This window comes from Eptesicus fuscus, chromosome 8 (genome assembly GCF_027574615.1).
Source record: "Eptesicus fuscus isolate TK198812 chromosome 8, DD_ASM_mEF_20220401, whole genome shotgun sequence".
Classification (NCBI taxonomy): Eukaryota; Metazoa; Chordata; class Mammalia; order Chiroptera; family Vespertilionidae; genus Eptesicus; species Eptesicus fuscus.
The window spans coordinates 84,972,125-84,991,328 of record NC_072480.1 but is presented as its reverse complement, the minus strand read 5'-3'; the positions used below and the strand labels follow the sequence as shown (position 1 = coordinate 84,991,328).

At 41.8% G+C, this 19,204-nt stretch overlaps 1 protein-coding gene and 1 non-coding gene across 2 annotated transcripts; one reads left to right on the top strand and one right to left on the bottom strand.

The window, feature by feature from the left end:
- Positions 1–29: 29 nt before the first annotated feature.
- On the bottom strand, positions 30–9,978 carry TTI2 (TELO2 interacting protein 2). The gene is made up of 7 exons (XM_008146248.3): positions 8,928–9,978; positions 6,940–7,126; positions 6,315–6,407; positions 4,521–4,708; positions 4,300–4,443; positions 2,185–2,347; positions 30–234 (listed from the first exon to the last, which is right to left on the bottom strand). The coding sequence occupies exons 1-7, from the start codon at positions 9,572–9,574 to the stop codon at positions 130–132; spliced, it is 1,527 nt and encodes a 508-aa protein (XP_008144470.2). The 5' UTR covers positions 9,575–9,978; the 3' UTR covers positions 30–129.
- Positions 9,979–10,335: 357 nt separating this feature from the next.
- LOC114233292 (small nucleolar RNA U13) lies at positions 10,336–10,439 on the top strand. Its single transcript, XR_003619443.2, has one exon. It is a non-coding gene; the product is annotated as a small nucleolar RNA U13 (small nucleolar RNA).
- Positions 10,440–19,204: the final 8,765 nt, after the last annotated feature.

Sequence of the window (19,204 nt, the reverse complement as noted above, 5' to 3'; positions counted from 1 at the left end):
CACTTCTATTAGGAGTAAAAGACAAGAAGGAAAAAAATCCAAGTTATATTGTCCAGTATAAAAATACCTTTTTCTTTAAGTAATTCCATTTATACAAAAAGAAAATCCTCTTCTCTTTAGGAGAAGTTTTTAAGTTCCACTGTAGGGAGCGCCTTCAGAAACCTGCTGCACCTTTCTGACACACTCCACCACCTTGCTGTCTTCGCAGCTTTGGGGAATTTTAGCCAGGAGACCCTGAAACATGAAACCAAACAAGCTTTGATTTTTTTTTTTTGTAATTTTTTTTCCTTTTACCTTGGTTCTTCTTTCTTGGTTTCATACTCAAAGAAGGAAATAGATGACACTAGGGGGCAGTTCACAGAACAAGTGTAACTAAGAATTGTTGGCATGCTTGGCAATGGCTCCTGAAGAAGCAGCTTAATACCAGCTGAAATGAATTAGATTGGATCTAGGACTTGAAAACTGCCTGAAATTAAAGAGCAAAGATGAAGTTTAATTTGAATAAACTAATAAGACAACAAACTATGCTATCTCTAAATATTTTTAGGATATGAATTTCTTTTCATGCTGTCTTACACCTTTTCCAATGAAGACTTCTAAATGGGATAAGAAATGAGGCAATAGTTTGTTAAATATATACAAACACATAGCTATTATATGCTACTAGTGACCCGGTGCATGGATTTGTGCACATTGAAAGGAAATTAATTAGAAGGTGGCCAGTGGGGCGGACTGAGCGAGATGGGTGGGACACGCCCTGGAGCCAACCTCCTGTGGTCCCTCCATGACTGGCCACACCTGGGGTGGCACCATGGCTCTAAGGGCATCTGCAGAATGAGTGGGGTCCCTCAGCCTGGCCTGTGGGGATCAGGCTGAAACAGAATCTCCGACATCCCCTGAGGGGTCCCGGACTTGAGAGGGCACTCTGCAAAGTTGCTGTCATACAGGGTGTGGAACACAAATGTAAGTGTGCAGTAAACCAGATTCAGGGCCAACAGTGACCCAGCAATAATGTAACCCACGGCTGAAGGTGGAATTGTGCAGCCCCGTGAGGACTCAGGCTCCCTCTCTGGTTTCAGGTTGCGTCTTGCAATCCAGTACCCCCTTGGGGGATGTTGGAGAGCCAGTTTCGGCCCGATCCCCTCAGGTCAGGTCGAGGGACCCCACCGGTGCACAAATCAGTGCACCGGGCCTCTAGTATGCATATAAGATCTTCAGTTAATCTCTTCCCACCCTCCACCCCCTTCCCTCTGAGATTCATCAGTCTGTTCCATGTTTCCATGCCTGTGATTTCCACTCCTACTTTGAGCATCTGCCCCCTGGTGGTCAGTGTGTGTCATAGCTACCGGCCAGTCGGCCAGTCACTTAGGCTTTTATATAGATAGATGGCTTTGAGAAGTTATCTTTTGTAGAATATGAGACCAAGGAAAGAATTCAGATATGGATAAATGAGAATATGGAAAAACATAGTATGGAAACTTTTCTAAATTACCCACCTATATTACTCCTTGGTAGCTTATCGCACATTATTTCACCTGTTTTTGTTTGTTTGTTTTTTAATATATTTTTACTGATTTCAGAGAAGAAGGGAGAAGGAGAGAGAAACATCAATGATGAGAGAATCGATTGGCTGCCTCCTGCTGCCCCCTACTGAGGATTGAGCCCACAACCCAGGCATATGCCCTGACCAGAATCGAACTGGTGACCTCTTGGTTCCTGGGTCGATGATCATCTGCTGAGCCACACCTGGCTGGGCCTGTTTTTTTAACTGGAACAGAATTTACAAATTTGATCATGATCCTTTTGCCCATTTTCTGTCCTAGACCCAGAGATATTTTCTTTTTTCTGGGCGGGGAGTGAGGGGAATATGCTCATTAATGCTGGGGACAATGAAACCAAGGAAGAAATTAGGATAGAAGGAACACCGCTTAGGCAGTGCTCTGCTTTGGCTCTCTAGAAATGTTACAGGAAAAAAGACCCCAGAGATATTTTCTAATCCTTCCGCCTTTTGATCTGAACAGTTCTAAATACCTTTGCTCAAAGTCTATAGAAGGTGAGAGGGCTCCAGAAGTGAACACCTGAACCCTCCACATTCATTTACAGACTTGGTCAGACACATAAATAGTAAATAGGACTTAAGGATAATGAGGCCTAACTGAAACCATGTGGCATACTGTCCCTTACCTTCACTTGTCCTTGAGAGCAGTGGTCCAGGAGAAGCAGGCAGTCTGTGGCCTCCTCTAACAAAGCACTCTTAACAGGCTCAGGTGTAAGGCTTGAATCCCTTGCTACATCACATATCAGTTTCAAGAGAGCCTTCAATAAGACCACAAGTCTACAGGAAACTCTGGAATCAAGAAGAAAAACTGTTCACACTCTAAATCAGGATGTTAAACTGGAGACTTCACAAATGAAGGAACTAAGTCAAATGACAAAGAGCTGGAAGCAGAACCAGAGACCAGACTCGATTTCTTCAGGCCCCATTGTTTTCCGAGCACTGCCCACACACACACTGGCCTGCCTGAGAACACCTTGTTCCCCTTTGGAAACCTGGTTCCACTCAAAGGCAACAGCCCCTCCTGAGAAGGGAGAACTGGGATTTCCCCTTACCAGGGTCCTACACTTTTGGCCAGAGAACAGGAAACAGCCCATTGTCCTTTAAGTTTTATGCAGTCTCAGGCTGGAAAGTTAAAAAGAGGAAATAAGCTTGGCTTCTGGGACTTAAGTGTCAATCTGAATTTTCTATCAATCAGTTAAACCCACCCTGTTCAGTTATGCTTATTAGCCTTCCTAAGAAAATGGTGATGGTTGCACAAAATTGCAAATGTACCTAATGAACTGTACATTTTAAAATAGTAAATGTTTTTTACCACAATAAAAACTAAAAAGCTTTCATGGCAGCTGGAAAGTAATTTTAACATATAGTGTGAAAATATGCATAATAAACTATATTTCTGGACAGAAATATGATGGAAAAGTTTGCATCCCCTGCCTTAGTCTAAAAAATTAAATCTTTTCCTATAATCTGTGTATTGCTTAGTCTTCTTCCTGTCATCATTCAATATATAATCAGCTGTTTCCCAAGCCCCACCCCTCCACAATACATCTCATTCACCTTCTAACCCTTATGTTTGTTTGCCAATCTCTCTACTTTGAATCTTGGTCTCTGCTCTTTAAAGGCCTGATAGTATTAATATGATTCAGTTTCATTTTTCCATCTATTGTATTCTTTAAATATTTGTGCACCTAATACCAGGTATTGAGTCAACTCTGGTATGCTCAGTATACCAAAGTGGTCTTCATCCTTCTGGAGCTTCTAATTCAGTAGGGAGAACAAGTCAACAAATGCAACCTGGTTACAAATGTGACTTAGGGAAACACTTGGGTGCATTATAAAGAAACTAGAGGCCCGATGCACAAAATTCCCGCAAGAGTAGGCCTTCCTTCCTCGGCTGCCGACATCAGCTTCCCTCTGGCACCCAGGACCCAGGCTTCCCTAGCAGCCCCGGCTTCGTCCAGTCTAATTAGCATATTACGCTTTTATTATTATAGATGAGATAATATGGTTCAGAATAGATATGTGTTTAGTTAAGACATTGTATTCTAGATTAATTAAACTTTATTCCATGCAAGAAAGCCTTTTGTTGCCCTGGCTCAGTTGGAGTGTTGTCCCATACACCAAAAATGTTGCGGGTCCGATTTCCATTCAGGCATATACCTAGATTTTGGGTTCAATCCCCAGTCCGGACGCATACAGGATGCAACTGATCCATGTTTCTCTCTCACATTGATGTTTCTCTTTCTCTCTCTCAAATCAATAAAAACATATCCTTAGGCGAGGATTAAAAAAAAAGAAAACCTTTTGTTGACTTAACATGTTTGGATACCAGTTCATTGTGCCCGATACCTACTTCAAGCCAGAGTTGCAATGCTTTCTGAGCAATCAGATTCTAACCTGGTATCCTCCTGATCACTGTTCAGTATTGTGCTATGAAGTGCTCTGTTCTCAACTGGATGTAAAAAAAAAACAACATTAAGATGAACAAAGCTAGGCCTGTCTTTATTGAAGCACTTCTACATGGCCTTTTAAATTGAATGTGCCTTATTAATCTAGAGAGGTACACCTGAAGCAACAATGGGACCAGTTTATCTTTTAAATGACATTTTCTCAGTTCAATAGGTATCGGAGGTATACGTGGCATATCCTTAACACTCTGCACTGCATGTACATCTGGGCAAGTTCTGAAGAGAAAATCTAAGTTTCGCCCCCTCACCACACATGTCTGCTGGCTGTTATACCTGGGCCAAGTATACTGCATGAGAAGTTTTAGGGTTTCCAATATCTTCAATCTAGCCTCCTCCTCTGGCCCATCATAAACTTCCAGATAACCAAGGATGACTCGCTCTAGCCTCTTCAAGTGCCGGACGGTCAGAATCCCCAACCTACAAACAAAAGAGAAAATGTGACAGCAAAGAAATGAAGGCAAGGAGCATGGCCAACCAGCAGCCCGAGCACTCACCTCTTCACAAAAGCTGGAAGATTTCTCGCGTAGGTCCTGCGTAAGAGAACACGGTGCTCTGGCTCCATGTGGGTCAGGATCAGCTGCAGGACCTCATCACAGTGTGTGGTGGGTCGAGCTGCACCTCCCTTCCAGTGCAGGCCTCTCTCCAGGACTGGAAACAGATCCAGCAGACACAGCAGCACAGCCTGGCAGAGAGTAATGGACAGGAGCTGTAGCCATCTACCCGCATTCACAACACTCTCTGGGTCTCTAACAACGTTAATAATCTATTAATGTAATGTCATAAAATTCTAAAGCATACTAGTTATAATACATTAAGTGTATATTACTTTATATTTTTTAATCTTTTTTTTTTTTTTTTTTTAACATTATCTCTATCTGACAGTCCCAAATAAGTTAATACTTTCTCCTCAGGACTGTTCTTTGCTAAGCTATAAAATGGGAAGGCAGAGCTGGGACTTTAACCCAAATTTTAGGAGTCTGAGTCTATTGTCACTGTATTACTAAGTCTAAGTGATACTTACATGTACTTACAACAAAACTGCTCCTAAATATTATCTAAGATGGTCCAATCCAATTGGACCACCCTATCTGAAGTTTCAGTTTAGGCAAACCCTTCTAGCTCTCCTGGGCTCTTTGGTTTTCTTGAAGTTTTTTGGTAGTGTTTTTTCCCTCTTCAACACCATCTCAAGAGTCCTAACCTTTCTAACTGTTAAGTACCTGGATTTTCAATGCCTAAAATAATATTTTAAAAAGGTGGCAAAGTGAGGGGTTAAGTGTGGGTAGGCATAAAATAAGAAACATGGTGCCAGCCTGTGTGGCTCAGCGTTTCAACGTCGACCCAGGAACCAAGAGGTCACCAGTTCAATTCCCAGTCAGGGTACATGCCCAGGTTGTGGGCTCAATCCCCAGGAGGGGGCATGCAGGAGGCAGTGGATTGATGATGTTTCCTCTCATTGATGCTTCTATATCTCTATCCCTCTCTCTTCTTCTCTCTCTAAAAATCAATAAAAACATATTTTTTTTTAAAAGAAACATGGTTATTTCTACCCCTAATTTTATGTAACTTTTTGTAACTTGTTTCTTCTGTCGTGAGAATATTCTCCTCCTCTTCCCCGTCAAAACTCCTCTTTATCCTTCATAAGCAAAACCATCTCCTCTGGAATCCTCCTAAAACCACCACCAACCCTGGTTAGTTGCCTTCTGCTGGACACCCACTGCACTTCATACAAACCTCTTTTAATAGATTTATCACTGTATACTGTAGGCATATGTATAAACATTCATATATTCACATCAACATCTCCCAAAGGGTCTCTGGCTTTAAGAAATCCTGTCTGATTCATTCACTCTTGGAACCTACAATGGTTACTGGCACACAGTAGGTATTCAATGTCTATCGGATCAAAGAATAAATGACACTAACACATGCAACATACAAGGGATTTCAGTGTGTGTGTGTTTATAATAAGTCAACACAAAGACACTTAAATTAATAAAAATAGAACTTTTTCAGACATAAACTTGCCCCCAAGTGATATGTAATTGACCCAGATGAAGACAAAACACTGGCTTTTCTGTGGCTGCTCAAGAATGTGGATGGTGGCTTGGTATGGAGATATTTTCACCAGTCACTGCCTCCTCCATATTTTCAGCTTGGCAATGGCTTTTAGTTATCATCCTCACTCTCCAAGAAAATGTCTCTCAACTATTCTTTTTCACATAAATGAATGCCACCTTCCACTCAAATTTGAGAACTCAGACTCAGCTACCAACAAATCTTACAGTTACCTGAATGAGGTGGTGCTCCGGTGTGTACAGATGGTTGAAAAGGGCATGGTATAGGACCTGGGCCCTGTTATACTGGAGCAAGTCAGCAGCTGGCTGCAATCAAACAAATCACCCAATTAAAAGAAAAGTTAGCCATTTGCCTAAATGTTGATAATTTTAAAAATTGAATTATGGGTATATGGGATCCATTATACCACTCTCTACTTCTGTGTGTATTTTAAAAGGTCTATGACACACAGTTAAGAAAGAAATATACAAACTTCCTCAAGTAATAGCTTGCACATTTGAATATAACCTCTGTCAGTTTGATTTTTTTTGATCCTTGAACGTCAACTGTTAATTACTCAAATCTTTCCGTTTGAAAGTGGCCTATGTTTTATGTGCACAATAATAGCCCATGTTTCTTATATATATTACCTATGAGATATAACCTCTAATAGGTTGGCAGATGGAGTGAATATAAAGAGAAAAAATATAAATAAGCGAATTTAGTCACATAACGGCAATAATAGAAGCTAGTTAGTAAAAGATACAAACATACTAGTAGGCAAAATAAACTAGTGCCATCATGGATGGGGAACAGCCATATGACTCAGTCTGTCCCATCAGAGCAGGGGTTGCTTACCACATTAAGCACAATGTGATGGAGGCAATGGACACCCAGGACTTTGTTCTCAGTTTGATAGTCATCTGAGATGAGCAATGATGGGGGAAGTATCCTTTCTAGATGCTGGTTCAGCCAGGGTCTAGTGACCTGTTGCAGAGTCCAGGAGAAAACATGTTTGGTGGCAGGGTTATTCTTCCAGGATTCCCTAAGTGGGAATGTGAAACCAAATTAAGTACAGTGACATGGTGTTAACTAGTAAAGAAAATTAAGCTAAACAGAGTATGTCCTTTTCATTGAAAAAAATACTTCCCAAATAAGGTAACTCCTGACATTAATAACATACATTTTAAGATTTAAATCAAAATAACTTACAGAACTTACACTACATACATTTACCATTTACCCAGAGCTCTGAGTCTAAAGCTTATCCAATGAGAAGAAGCCAGTCATAAGCACAGCAATGTAAAGGATCTGTGGCGATGGTGGAAGTGGCGACAGTGAAGATATGTTGAGAAGGGAGAGAGAACTAATAAAAATGTCTTCAGATTTCTTATTGTTGTTTTTGTTGTTGTTATTATTATTATTATTATAAGGGAATCAATATTTGAACAGCAATTTGTAAATCTGAACAGCAACTAATGAGTTTACACACATTACTTAACTAATCTTCAAAATAACTGTAACAGGCAATATTACCTTTATGTTACAAATAATGAAACTGAGGATCAAAGAGATTATTTGACCTGGTCCTACTCAGAAGCAATAAAAGGAAGCACCACCAGTCTCAAAACTAAGCCTTTTAATTCCAAGTTCCTAGTAAAATGACAGCTATGCACACATTGTTTTCTATTACTACAGTGCTACAGGGACCTTTGCAGCACATTTGGTCCAAACATCCATGAGCATCTTTGGTCCATGCCAAACAGCCCCTGACACTTGGTCCTGTCAACAATGTCCACACTTAGGAAATGTCTCTGGGCCCAAAGAACCCACGTTTATTTATACTCCTGGTTTGCAGGATTAATACATAAAATACTATCACATTTTATTGGTCCAATAATTGTGTTGTGCCTGTATTGCCAATAATAACCCTTCTCCACTAGACAGCCTTGCTGGTCATAACACATGGGGTAGGAAGATGGGCTAGCATGGACCAAAAGTCTTGTGGACGTTTTGGACAAGACCAAATTCCAAGGACCTTTTGGCTAAATCAAATGTCTCCATGGTCATCTTGGACAGGAACAAATGTCCACTAATCACAAATACTAACACACAAAGTAGCAAGTGCAAACTCACAACATAATACTTTATCTAGCCCTAACCGGTTTGGCTCAATGGACAGAGCATCGGCCGTGACTGAAGGATCCCGGGTTCGATTCCAGTCTAGGGCATGTACCTTGATTGCAGGCTCGATTCCCAGTTGGGGGCGTGCAGGAGGCAGCTGATGGAGGTTTCTCTCTCATTGTTTATAATTCTCTATTCCTCTCCCTTCCTCTCTATAAAAATCAATAAAATATATATATAAAAAGAAACAAAAACAAGTGTTTTTTAAAAAAAGATAGACAGAATAAAGATTAAAAAACAACAACAACTTTATCTAATAGCAATCTAAAGCTTATATGTTTCATCCCAAACACTGTTTCCATATCTAATAACTATCCCTCCCGATTTACTAGTGATGACTTTCAAGATCCCTAAGTTCAAACTACAAGTTTAAATCCTCTCCAAGCTCCCATCTCCATCCCATTTCAGAAAATTAAATCTAAATAAATGAGACAGAACTTCCCATTTCCAGGGTAGTCGTCATGAGGACTGACAAGAACACTAGAAAACAGAGTCTGAAGACTTGTATGCTAATGTCAAACTTAACACTAGCTACTTATGTCATTTATGGAGTCCCAACCTTTCTGGGCCTGAAGAGATCTGCTCTAACAGCCCTTGAGCTCTCTCACATTCTAGAACAGCCTGAAGTTCAATTCGTTGGCCCTTTCTGCAGGGGTACTTACTTGTTCAAATGGGGCTGGAGAAGCCCCATTATCTCAGCAAATCTCCCTTTCTCATCTTCATTTTCTCCGTGGAGGAATCCTGCCACAGAACCACACTCAGCAACGTGAAGGAGTAAGGTGAGCACCTCTCTAGCAACGTCCTGAGATCCTGGCCTGGTCCATGGCTGCTGCACACTGTGTGTGATGGCAAACATGTAGATGGGTCCTGCCAGGTGACGCAGGCCTCTCTTCCACGCCAGGCGAACCGGGGGCTTCTTGGCAGACTCCACTTTCCTCAGTAGCTTAATGAATAGCAACCCAACTGCTGCCGCTTTCTCGGCCACGGCAGAGGAACCATCCCCTCTACCTTCCTCCTCCTTGGGTGGGGCTGCATACTTCTCCAGGGCGGCTGTCACCTTCCCCAGCATCCCGGGCACTCCGCCGAGCGAAGTGTCACTCCCCTCAAATAACTGATCACACTCTGTGGCTTCTAGGAGAGCACTGAGGTCCTGAAGAGCTGCATTTCTGGCTTTGCCCCGTCGGGACTCCTGGCGGGTAAGATGGTGCAGGATCTGGGACAAGGCCTGCCCGAGGTCAGAAGAAGGGCACTCTCCGGGCATGGAAGAGCCCTCCCGCGGTGGAGATTCCGGAGAGCCCTCACGCTCCATTCCTGACCCCGGCAAGCGAGGGGCCGGGCTCCCCGGAGGACTTAGATGGAGGTGAGAGGGGATCCGCTTAGGAGGCACCGGAAGCTGGAATTCTCCCAAAGGACAGAACTAAAACCAAATCAAACGACAAGACACCTAGGTGAAGGGAGGGCGAATCTAACCAGCCTAAGAGTCAAGTGTGCGTAAAGGAAAAGACGCAGGAAAGGGAAAGCGACCTCTCCGGCGGCAGTAACAGAATCTCGGACTCCCAACCGTGAAGTGGAGAAATGACTCTCTCCTTCCTGAAGGCTCAAAAACAAACAAACAAAAACAAACCCTAAAGCTTGATACGAAAACGGATGCCGATACCTGCAGCCCTTCCACACCTGCAGCCCTCCCTCTCCCTGCACCTCTGGAGCCTATCGGGATGCGAACCTCCCTGAAGTCGTTGCCGTAAAGCACAAGGCTAGCTTCCGCCAAGGCGACGCCAATCCTCCGTTGTTTCACGACATAGTGTCGTAAAGCAATACAGAGTCGCGTTTTATAAAGGGTGGAGCTATTGAGAAAAATTTGCATAGAGAATGATCCGCTCGCTAATTTTGTTTCTGCTTTCACTTATGAAGGTAGAAACAAAAGAAAAAAAGATCACGGGATATCGGCTATATTTTAAAAATGTACATGACCTTGTGTGTCTACACTGAATACATGCGGACGATGTGTGTCACCCTCTCTGTAAACTCAGTGGGCTCTATCCGAGAATCCTTAACGAAAGCGACAAGCCGATCCTTTTGTAGTTCATAAGCGTGATGATTGGGTGTTCACGCGGCTGTGTGAGATGTGCCGCCCACGAACCTTGTTACGCCTTTGGCACATGACCCGTCTGACGTGAACTTGAAGGATCCTTATCATCCGGTGTTGTTGTCTCCAAAACAGCCTTTCTTACTGTCATTTGTTTTGTGTATGAATGCCACCCAAAGGAATCTTTGGTATGAGCTGTGACCTTCTGCTTGCAGTTATTAGTGGGGCTGTCCCCCAGGATTGAGGCGCATGGTCTGGTCCAGTTGGGGGCACCCTCGCCGCGGGTGGGCGCCAGGTGCTCCCGGGCTGCGGGGCGCGCGAGGCTGGGTCTGGGCGGCGGGCGGCGCCTGTTGCGAGATGGCGAGCACCCGCGCCCTGTTGCTAGTCTCAAGCCGGTTTTGAAAGGGAAAGGGAGCCACAACCCCGAGCGACCCTTTCGTCCCAGCCGGTCTCACACTGCGTCTGCAGCGCTTCTTTCCCCGGCTATGGGTTCTCGGAGAGCAGAAAGCCGGTCCCAGGACCTGAACAACTTTGGAAGTTCGTACGTGACTTCATATATGTTTATAGGAGGAGCCCGGGATAGCAAACGTCATTGGTGCCAAGGCCTGGGCACGAGCGCAGAGAGATGGGCGTCGGGCACGGGGAGGGGTCGGAGAGCCGGCTCTTGGGGGTTTGGGGGGAAGAATGGGGGGAGCCGCCTCCTGGCTTTGGGATTCCTCCAGCCTCCGAACCGCCAAAAGTGCATAGAAAGCCCCCGGAGGATTGTCCTGTGGGGAGCGGGGGGAGGGAGATGTCTTCTCCCCAGGGAGTGGTTAGGCTGCCGAGAGATTTGCAGGACCCTTGGAGAGGGTGCTGCTTGCAAGTATCCCATGTTTCCTTCCTTGCTCCCTCCCTCTCTCGCTGTGTGACCTCGGGCAAAAGTTCGCTAACCTCTCTGCGCCTTAATTTCTTTAACTGTAAAATGCGGGTAAATAATAGTCACTACTTCTTTCTTGATTTTATTTTTTTGGCATTGATTTTTTTAGCATTGTTTCTTTATTGTTGAAAGTAATACAGATGTCCCCTTCTTTTTTTTTTAAGTTATTGTTTAGTCCCTACTTAACCTTGTTATGAGAAATAAAGGAGTTAAATAAATATGCAAACTGCTTAGAGCCCTCTGTTCAGGGTTAAGTTATATACAGACGTTAGCGCTTGTAGTTACACCACAGCTTCTGCATTAAGTTACTTCTCCTTTTCGGGGGCATTCTTGTGGTTAGGGCCCTTCTCTGCCTCTTTCCTTTGGTCGTGCCTTTTCTGACCAATTGGTGGCACTCATGGTTTTCGAAGCAATTTCAAACAGAGATAAAAATCGTTTCCTCCCAAGGGGGTTCTCCCATCCTAAGGACTGTGTGCCAGCCAGCAAGATGCCAATCCACAGACAGTTATTGTATCCGTCCTGTGTGGGAGCCTGTCTTCGCTGTTCCAGGGGTCCCTTGTGCTAAGTGGAGCCAAGATCTCACTCCCTTATGAGGAAAGTACTTGTATGGCAGAGGTCTCCCCACTACACTCACAGTTTCCTGAGGCCAGAGACCCTGCACTTACCCTCGGTGCCTGGCACAATTTAAGTCATGCAATCAATGTTTGCTAACCCCGACATGTCCATCCACAGAGGACTGGGTGAACAGACCACCGTACATCCACACAATGCAGTTCTGTGCAGCTGTACAAAGGAATGAAGACCATCTCTGTGGAAGGCCATGGAACTCTAGGACAAATTAAGTGAAAAAAGCAAGGCTGAGACCATGTATAGGTTGCCTTTCTCCTTAGGAAGATGTGTGCATTTGCTTACATTTTAAAGAAGAAGCAAGGAAAGTATAAATTACAAACTCATAACAATGGTTACACGTAAGAGAACAGGGTGAAAGAAATGGGAATGGAAGCTAGACTTTATATACTGTGTTTTATAGTTTGACTTTGGAATCATGTGCATGTTTTACAGAATTTTTAAAAAGAAACTAACAAAGCATTTTTAAAAAGGAAAAAAAAGCCATTAATCGAAGTACAGAGTGGGGCAAAAGTAGGTTTACAGTTGATTGTATGGAAAATAATACAATAATAAATAAGAATATAAGAATAAAAATCAGTGTTTTTCAGACTCACAACTATAAACTTACCTTTTTCCACCCTGTATTCATGGAGTTACTCCTATAACTGCACAGAACAATAAGAAGCTGACTTTAAAACTCATTATTTTCACTATATATCCTTATGGTGACATATCCTAAGGACAAAAAAGAATAGCAAACAGACCAAACTGCATGTAGCTATAATATTTCTTAATAATAATGCTAGTATTGTTATTTAGATGGTATTTTATATGTTATGTACACTTTACATACATGTATATAAAATAGCAAATAAATATCGATATTGTTGGAAACCAAGGTCTTCAGTAAGAGATAAAAGAGATACAAATATCCAATGGTAAGATATGTACACATATAATACCTCAATAAAAAACAAATATCACATCAGTATAGTTAGGTATAAATTCTATAATCAAAAATTTGAATTGGCAATTCTAGTATGAATTTATGATTACATTTTATCTTTCTACAAAATACATATATCCTAGTTGTGTTCAGTGAAAAAGCCAAGAAGCAATGACAATCTAATGATTGTGAGCAACCCTCATGTTTAAATTTATAATCTAAATGCCATTGTCCACAAAGAGGAACCAGGACTTCTTAAGGAAACTATTGATTTCAGGACTGGGGCAGGGATGGAGCAGTATTTTATTATGCCAGAAAGCCAGGTAACTATCAAACACTACTGAGGTTATGTCAAAAGACCCCAAGATCAAAGATGATGGGGCACCATTTGGCCAAAGGTGGAACAATTTGGATTTAAAAAAGAACAATGACTAGTGGATAGAAATATATCAACTATAGCCTGGCCGGCATGGCTCAGTGGTTGAGCATCAACCTATGAACCAGGAGGTCACAGTTCAATTCCTGGTCAGGGTATATTCAGGTTTTGGGCTTAATCCCCACTATGCAGGAGGCAGGGATGTGCAGGAGGCAGCCAATCGATAATTCTCTCTCATCATTGATGTTTCTGTCTCTCTCTCCCTCTCTCTTCCTCTCTGAAATCAATAAAAAAATATTTTAAAAAAAGAAATATATCAACTATAGGCATATCCATGAGTTCATAGTAATACTCAAAAAAATCTCTCATCATTCACCTTTAGATCAGCTAAGTACCAACTCTTTATTTTAAAAATTGGTAAATTAGAGGGGGGAAATCAACCATTTATTCTGCTATATATTTCAAGATGCCCAGGTTGTTTATAAAGGTAACAAATGCAACAGGTCTGATAGAATTGGAAAGTCAGTAATCACAACTCCTAATGAAGCACTGAGAGTAGGCAACAATCATCTATAGTTGTTAAAATTATGGGGTAGAATGTTGATGGAAACTTTATGCTGGCTGTATTGAGGTAACAAAACCTGAACCCGCTGATTTATCTTAACATCACAAAAAGTGAGACAACCAGATACCATGGGCCTCCTAATGCAATGCAATAGGAAGTACACACCATCTATGAAATATTCTTGCACAAATTTGAACCTAAATCTAATCAAACATCTAGTTCTAATTACCAAATGGGAAGAAATATGGAGGACAAAGAAACAAATTAAATGATACCAAGAAGGTAAGGATGTGGGAAATTCCACAAATTACCCAGTTTCATCAATAAATAACTAGCATGAAAGAAATGGAGGAAGAACTGATTTAGATTAAAAGCTTTTGAAGACACCTTGCTCAATCAAATGCCATGTTGGATCTTGTTTTCAATAAATGAATTGTAAAAAGAATATTTACATCAATTGGGGACATCTGAACATAGACTCATAACTAAGGTGTTTATATAATTTGTCATCTAAACAGGGCATATTGAGAGTTAAAGGAGACACAATGAATAATTGTGCTGATACAAAGGTGGAAATTGGATCTGTCCCAGGCAAACTTGATTACCCTGGTATTGCACAATGTTGTGGGGTTATTGTTGGTTATTATGTTTAATTATTTTTGCATTTTATTAGTTTCAGGTGTACAATATAATGATGCAATATATGTGTTTATTGCAAAATGTTCACCACAGTAAAACTAGTTAATATCCATCAGCACACAGTTGCAAATTTCTTTTTCTTGTGATAAGAACTTACAAGATCTACTCTCAGTAACTTTTATTTTTTTTAGTTTTTTATTTTTTAAATATATTTTATTGATTTTCCACAGAGAGGAAGGGAGAGGGATAGAGAGCTAGAAACATCGATGAGAGAGAAACATCGACCAGCTGCCTCCTGCACACCCCCCACCGGGGATGTGCCCGCAACCAATGTGCATGCCCTTGACCGGAATCGAACCTGGGACCTTTCAGTCCACAGACCGACGCGCTATCCACTGAGCCAAACCGGTTTCGGCAGTAACTTTTAAATGTACAATACAATATTATTAACTATATTCACCAGGCTGTACATTATATGCCCAAGACATATTTGTTTTATAATTGGACATTTGTACCTTTTCATTATCTTCACCCATTTTGCCGGTCCAACACCCCTACCTCTAGCAACCACCAATCTGTCCTCTGTATCTATGAACTTGTGTGTGTGTGTGTGTGTGTGTGTGTGTGTGTGTGTGCATGTTTTCTTAAATGTTTTTAAAGCTATTTGTTAGAAAAACAACTCTCAAACATTTTAGTCTCAGAATCTTTAACACTTATAAAAATTACTGAATCATACTCACAAGGATGGCTAGAATCAAGAACACTGAAAATAGATTTTGGCAAGAATGTGGAGAAATTGGAATGCTTACACATCGGTGGTTCAAATGTAAAATGGTGCAGCTGCTGTGGAAACAGTTTGACAGTTTCTCAAAAAGTTAAAAATAGAGTAACATAGAGTTAAACATATGACCCAGCAATTCTATTCCTAGGGACATAACCAAGAGAACTAAAAACATGTATTCATACAAAAACTTGGGCACAAATGTTCATAGCAGCATTATTCATAATAACCCACAGTGGAAACCACATAAAAGTCTATCAGTTAATGAATGGATAGACAAAATGGGCCATATAGGTACAATGGACTATTATTCATCCATAAAAAGGAATAAGGTCCTGACGTATGTTATAACATGGCTAAACTTTAAAGACATTAGGGTAAATGAAATAAGCCAGACACAAAAGATCCCATTTATATGAAATGTCCAAAATAGACAAATCAGTAGTCAGAAGTAGATTAGCGGTTGGCAAGGGATGGGGACAAAGAATTGGCAGTGTCAGCTGGTAGGTATGGACTTTCCATTTAGTGTTCTGGTATAAACTGGTGGTGATGGCTACTCAACCTTGTAAATATGCTAAACCTGCTGAATTTTGTACTTTAAAATGGTGAATCCTATGGTATATAAATTAAATCTCAATTTTAAAACTATTTTAAGAAAGTATTGAGGACTTCAAAGAACTTTATGTGAGATATTCAGATATTTTCTATATTAAAACTGACAAACTTTTAAAATATTGATTTAATTCTTTGAAAAATATCAACAAGGCCTGACTGGCGTGGCTCGGTGGTTGAGCATCGACCCATGAACGAGGACATCACGGTTTGATTGCCAGGTCAGGCCACATGCCCGGGTTGCAGGCTTGATCCCCAGTGTGAGGCGTGCAGGAGGCAGCCGATTAATGATTCTCTCTCATCATTGATGTTTCTATCTCTCTCTTCCTCTCCCTTTCTCTCTGAAATCAATAAAAACATATTTTTTTAAGAAGAAAAGAAATATCTACAATAAACCCATCACAGGTTAAGTACTTATTTTTATGAAAAATAACTATCTTTTCCCAGACCCGGTGAAAGTCCCCCTCCACAGAGGCCCAGGAGTGACCTAGGGGAGTCCCCAGTTTGTAGGAGAAGAACTAATAATAATGTCAGCTCAGCTGGTCTTTACCCTGCACTGTCCCCTCCTGCAATCGACACAATTTAAATCCAGGGAGGAAGCATTTTATCCTTTCTCTCCTTGACTTTCTCTTCCTCCGGTTTTTGGAAAGCACTAGGACAACGTCTCTTAAAAGAATAAATGGCCGAAACCGGTTTGGCTCAGTGGATAGAGCGTCAGCCTGCGGACTCAAGGGTCCCAGGTTCGATTCCGGTCAAGGGCATGTACCTTGGTTGCGGGCACATCCCCAGTGGGGGTGTGCAGGAGGCAGCTGATCGATGCTTCTCTCTCATCGATGTTTCTAACTCTCTATCCCTCTCTCTTCCTCTCTGTAAAAAATCAATAAAATATATTTAAAAAAAAAAGAATAAATGAATTTAGTGGCAGCTGTACTCCTGAGAATTGATCAAATATGAATAACCATAGTTAAGGATATGGGTTCAAGTCCACTGGGATAAACAAGAAGGTTCACTGTGTCACTGTTCATAGGGCAAGAACCTAAACCAAGTGAAGGCTCATCCTTGGCACATCCACACTGGGAAATTCTCCAGCCATTTATTGAAAGAAGTGGAACGGAACGAGAGGACTGGGAGGGGTTTCCACAAGGGGTGTTCCCTGATGAATGGCAGATGCAAGAGAGGCTATGGCCCCCTGTTTATAAGACAATGCTTTGAAACAATGAATGCCTGCATATGCAGATACATACATATGTGTAGGTCTGAGAGTACCTAAGTCGGGAGAAAATACGGAGGATGGCGGTGGCGACTATCCCAGGTTCTCAGTGTAGATGACCTTGAGTGCAGATGCAGAGAAAAGGAGGAGGAAGAAGATGGAAGAGCCAAGCCAAACAAAAGGAATGGGAAGACATGAATGACCACACCTCTTTACAAAGCATATATGTGGGTGTGTATATGTACTTCAGTAAAATTATGTCTGAGTGTGATTATGTATAATGAGATTAAATTGTAAAGTATTTCCTTTACAGAGAAATGGAAGAATGCAATAAATTCCAGAGATTTTGTGGCTAAACATTTAGCCATGCCTCTCCATTTCCCAAAGACCATATGATTAAGGATTTAGGCTGAAAACCTTTTCGTAAGGAAAAGCAAAAGTGAGAGGAAGTAAAAAAGAAGTGCTTTGCCCTAGCCGGTTTGGCTCAGTGGTTAGAGTGTCAGCCTGCGGACCGAAGGGTCCCAGGGTTGATTCTGGTCAAGAGCGTGAACCTCGGTGGCAGGCTCAATCCCTGGCCCAGGTTGGGGCAGGTGCGGGGGGCTACCAATGGATGGGTCCCTCTCACATCTATATTTCTCTCTGTGTGTTCTCTCCCCCTCCCTTCCACTCTGTCTAAACATCTATGGAAAAATATCCTTGGTTGAGGGGTTAACAACAGAAAAAAAAAAAAAAAAGAACTTTAAAAAAGAGAAGTGCTTGCTCTCCTTCATCCTAATAAGAATAACAACTGATGTGATCACAGCATGACACCATGCCAACTGGTCTTTCAAGGTTCAGATGGTCGAAATGTGGTTAATAATAGGATTTTGAAACACACTGTAAGATAATTACTGCTTGCAGCAGAGCTACTTTTCTGATTACAGGCCAAATGGAAAAATGATAGTACAATATTTACAGCCCTTAAATGCCTGTGGTGAATGAGGCAACCACTATATTCGTTTGCATATGAAACAGCAACATTTTAAACATTGATCATGAAGACTGGTTTCGGCTAAAGAGCACACTAACTTATTTTGAAGGTTCACATGTTTATAAGATGTGTAGAACAGCACCAATGGTCCTTAATGAACCCAAATAATTTGAAACGGTGTAAAGAAAGCTATAAACAAAAGAATCGCACAAACTTACAATATCTGTCAAAATAAAAAATGTCATAGCAACTGAGAAAGACAAATATCACATGATCTCACTTATTTGTGGAGTCTAATGAACAAAATGAATTGACCAACAAAATAAGACCCGAAGCAGGGAGGCATGGAACAGACTGACATACCTCAATGTGGGATTGCAGGTATGAGAAGAGATAAACCAAAGAACTTATATACTTAGTAGAGGTGGGGGTCCCTCGGCCTGGCCTGCAGGGATCAGGCTAAAACTGGCTCTCCAACATCCCCCGAGGGGTCCCAGATTGTGAGAGGGTGCAGGCCAGGCCAAGGGACCCCACCAGTGCACGAATTTGTGCACTGAGCCTCTAGTATGCATATAAGATCTTTGATTAATCTCTTCCCGCCCACCCCTCTCCCCTCTCCCCTCTGAGATACATCAGTCTGTTCCATGTGGTTTCCACTCCTGTGTTGAGCATCTGCCCCCTGGTGCTCAGTGCACATCATAGCTACCAGTCAGACAGTCAAATGGTCGGCCAGTCGCTTAGGCTTTTGTATATATAGATATGCATAGCCCATGGACACAGGCAATAGGATAATGAAGACCTGGGGGAGGAGGGAGAGGTTGGGGAGAGAGAGAGGAAAGCGGGGGAAATGGGAGATATCTGTAATACTACCAACAATAAAATATATATTAAAAAGATTTTTTTTTAAGTCATAGCAAGTTTGACTGTAATGAGTTGGCTTTCTCTGTGGTATTTAGTCCACTGCATTGCCAATATACCTTTCTCTCTCCTTGAATTCTAAGCTCGCTTAGTTTCCTTCTCATGTCTGTGCCATGAGCTTAATTTACCACAAGTATTTTTTTATTTATTTAGGTAGTATATGAGTTAAGTACATCTTCCCCCAAACTGTTCCTTCCACAGGGAGTGTGGATCCTGCTCCTGTGTTTTGCCTTGGGGACCTCATTCCAATGGCATTCCCCTTTTATGCTCTCTACTCAATTATTCCCATTAGTGCCCCAAAACACTCATGT

Bases quoted from the DNA above. Each gene is read 5' to 3' on its own strand.
- TTI2 (XM_008146248.3), bottom strand. From the start codon at position 9,574: ATGGAGCGTGAGGGCTCTCCGGAATCTCCACCGCGGGAGGGCTCTTCC. The intron at 4,709-6,314 runs GTAACTGTAAGA...ACTCTCTGCCAG, and splicing joins CGGAGCACCACCTCATTCAG to GCTGTGCTGCTGTGTCTGCT. The intron at 2,348-4,299 runs GTATAACAGCCA...TCTTGATTCCAG, and splicing joins ATGCAGTATACTTGGCCCAG to AGTTTCCTGTAGACTTGTGG.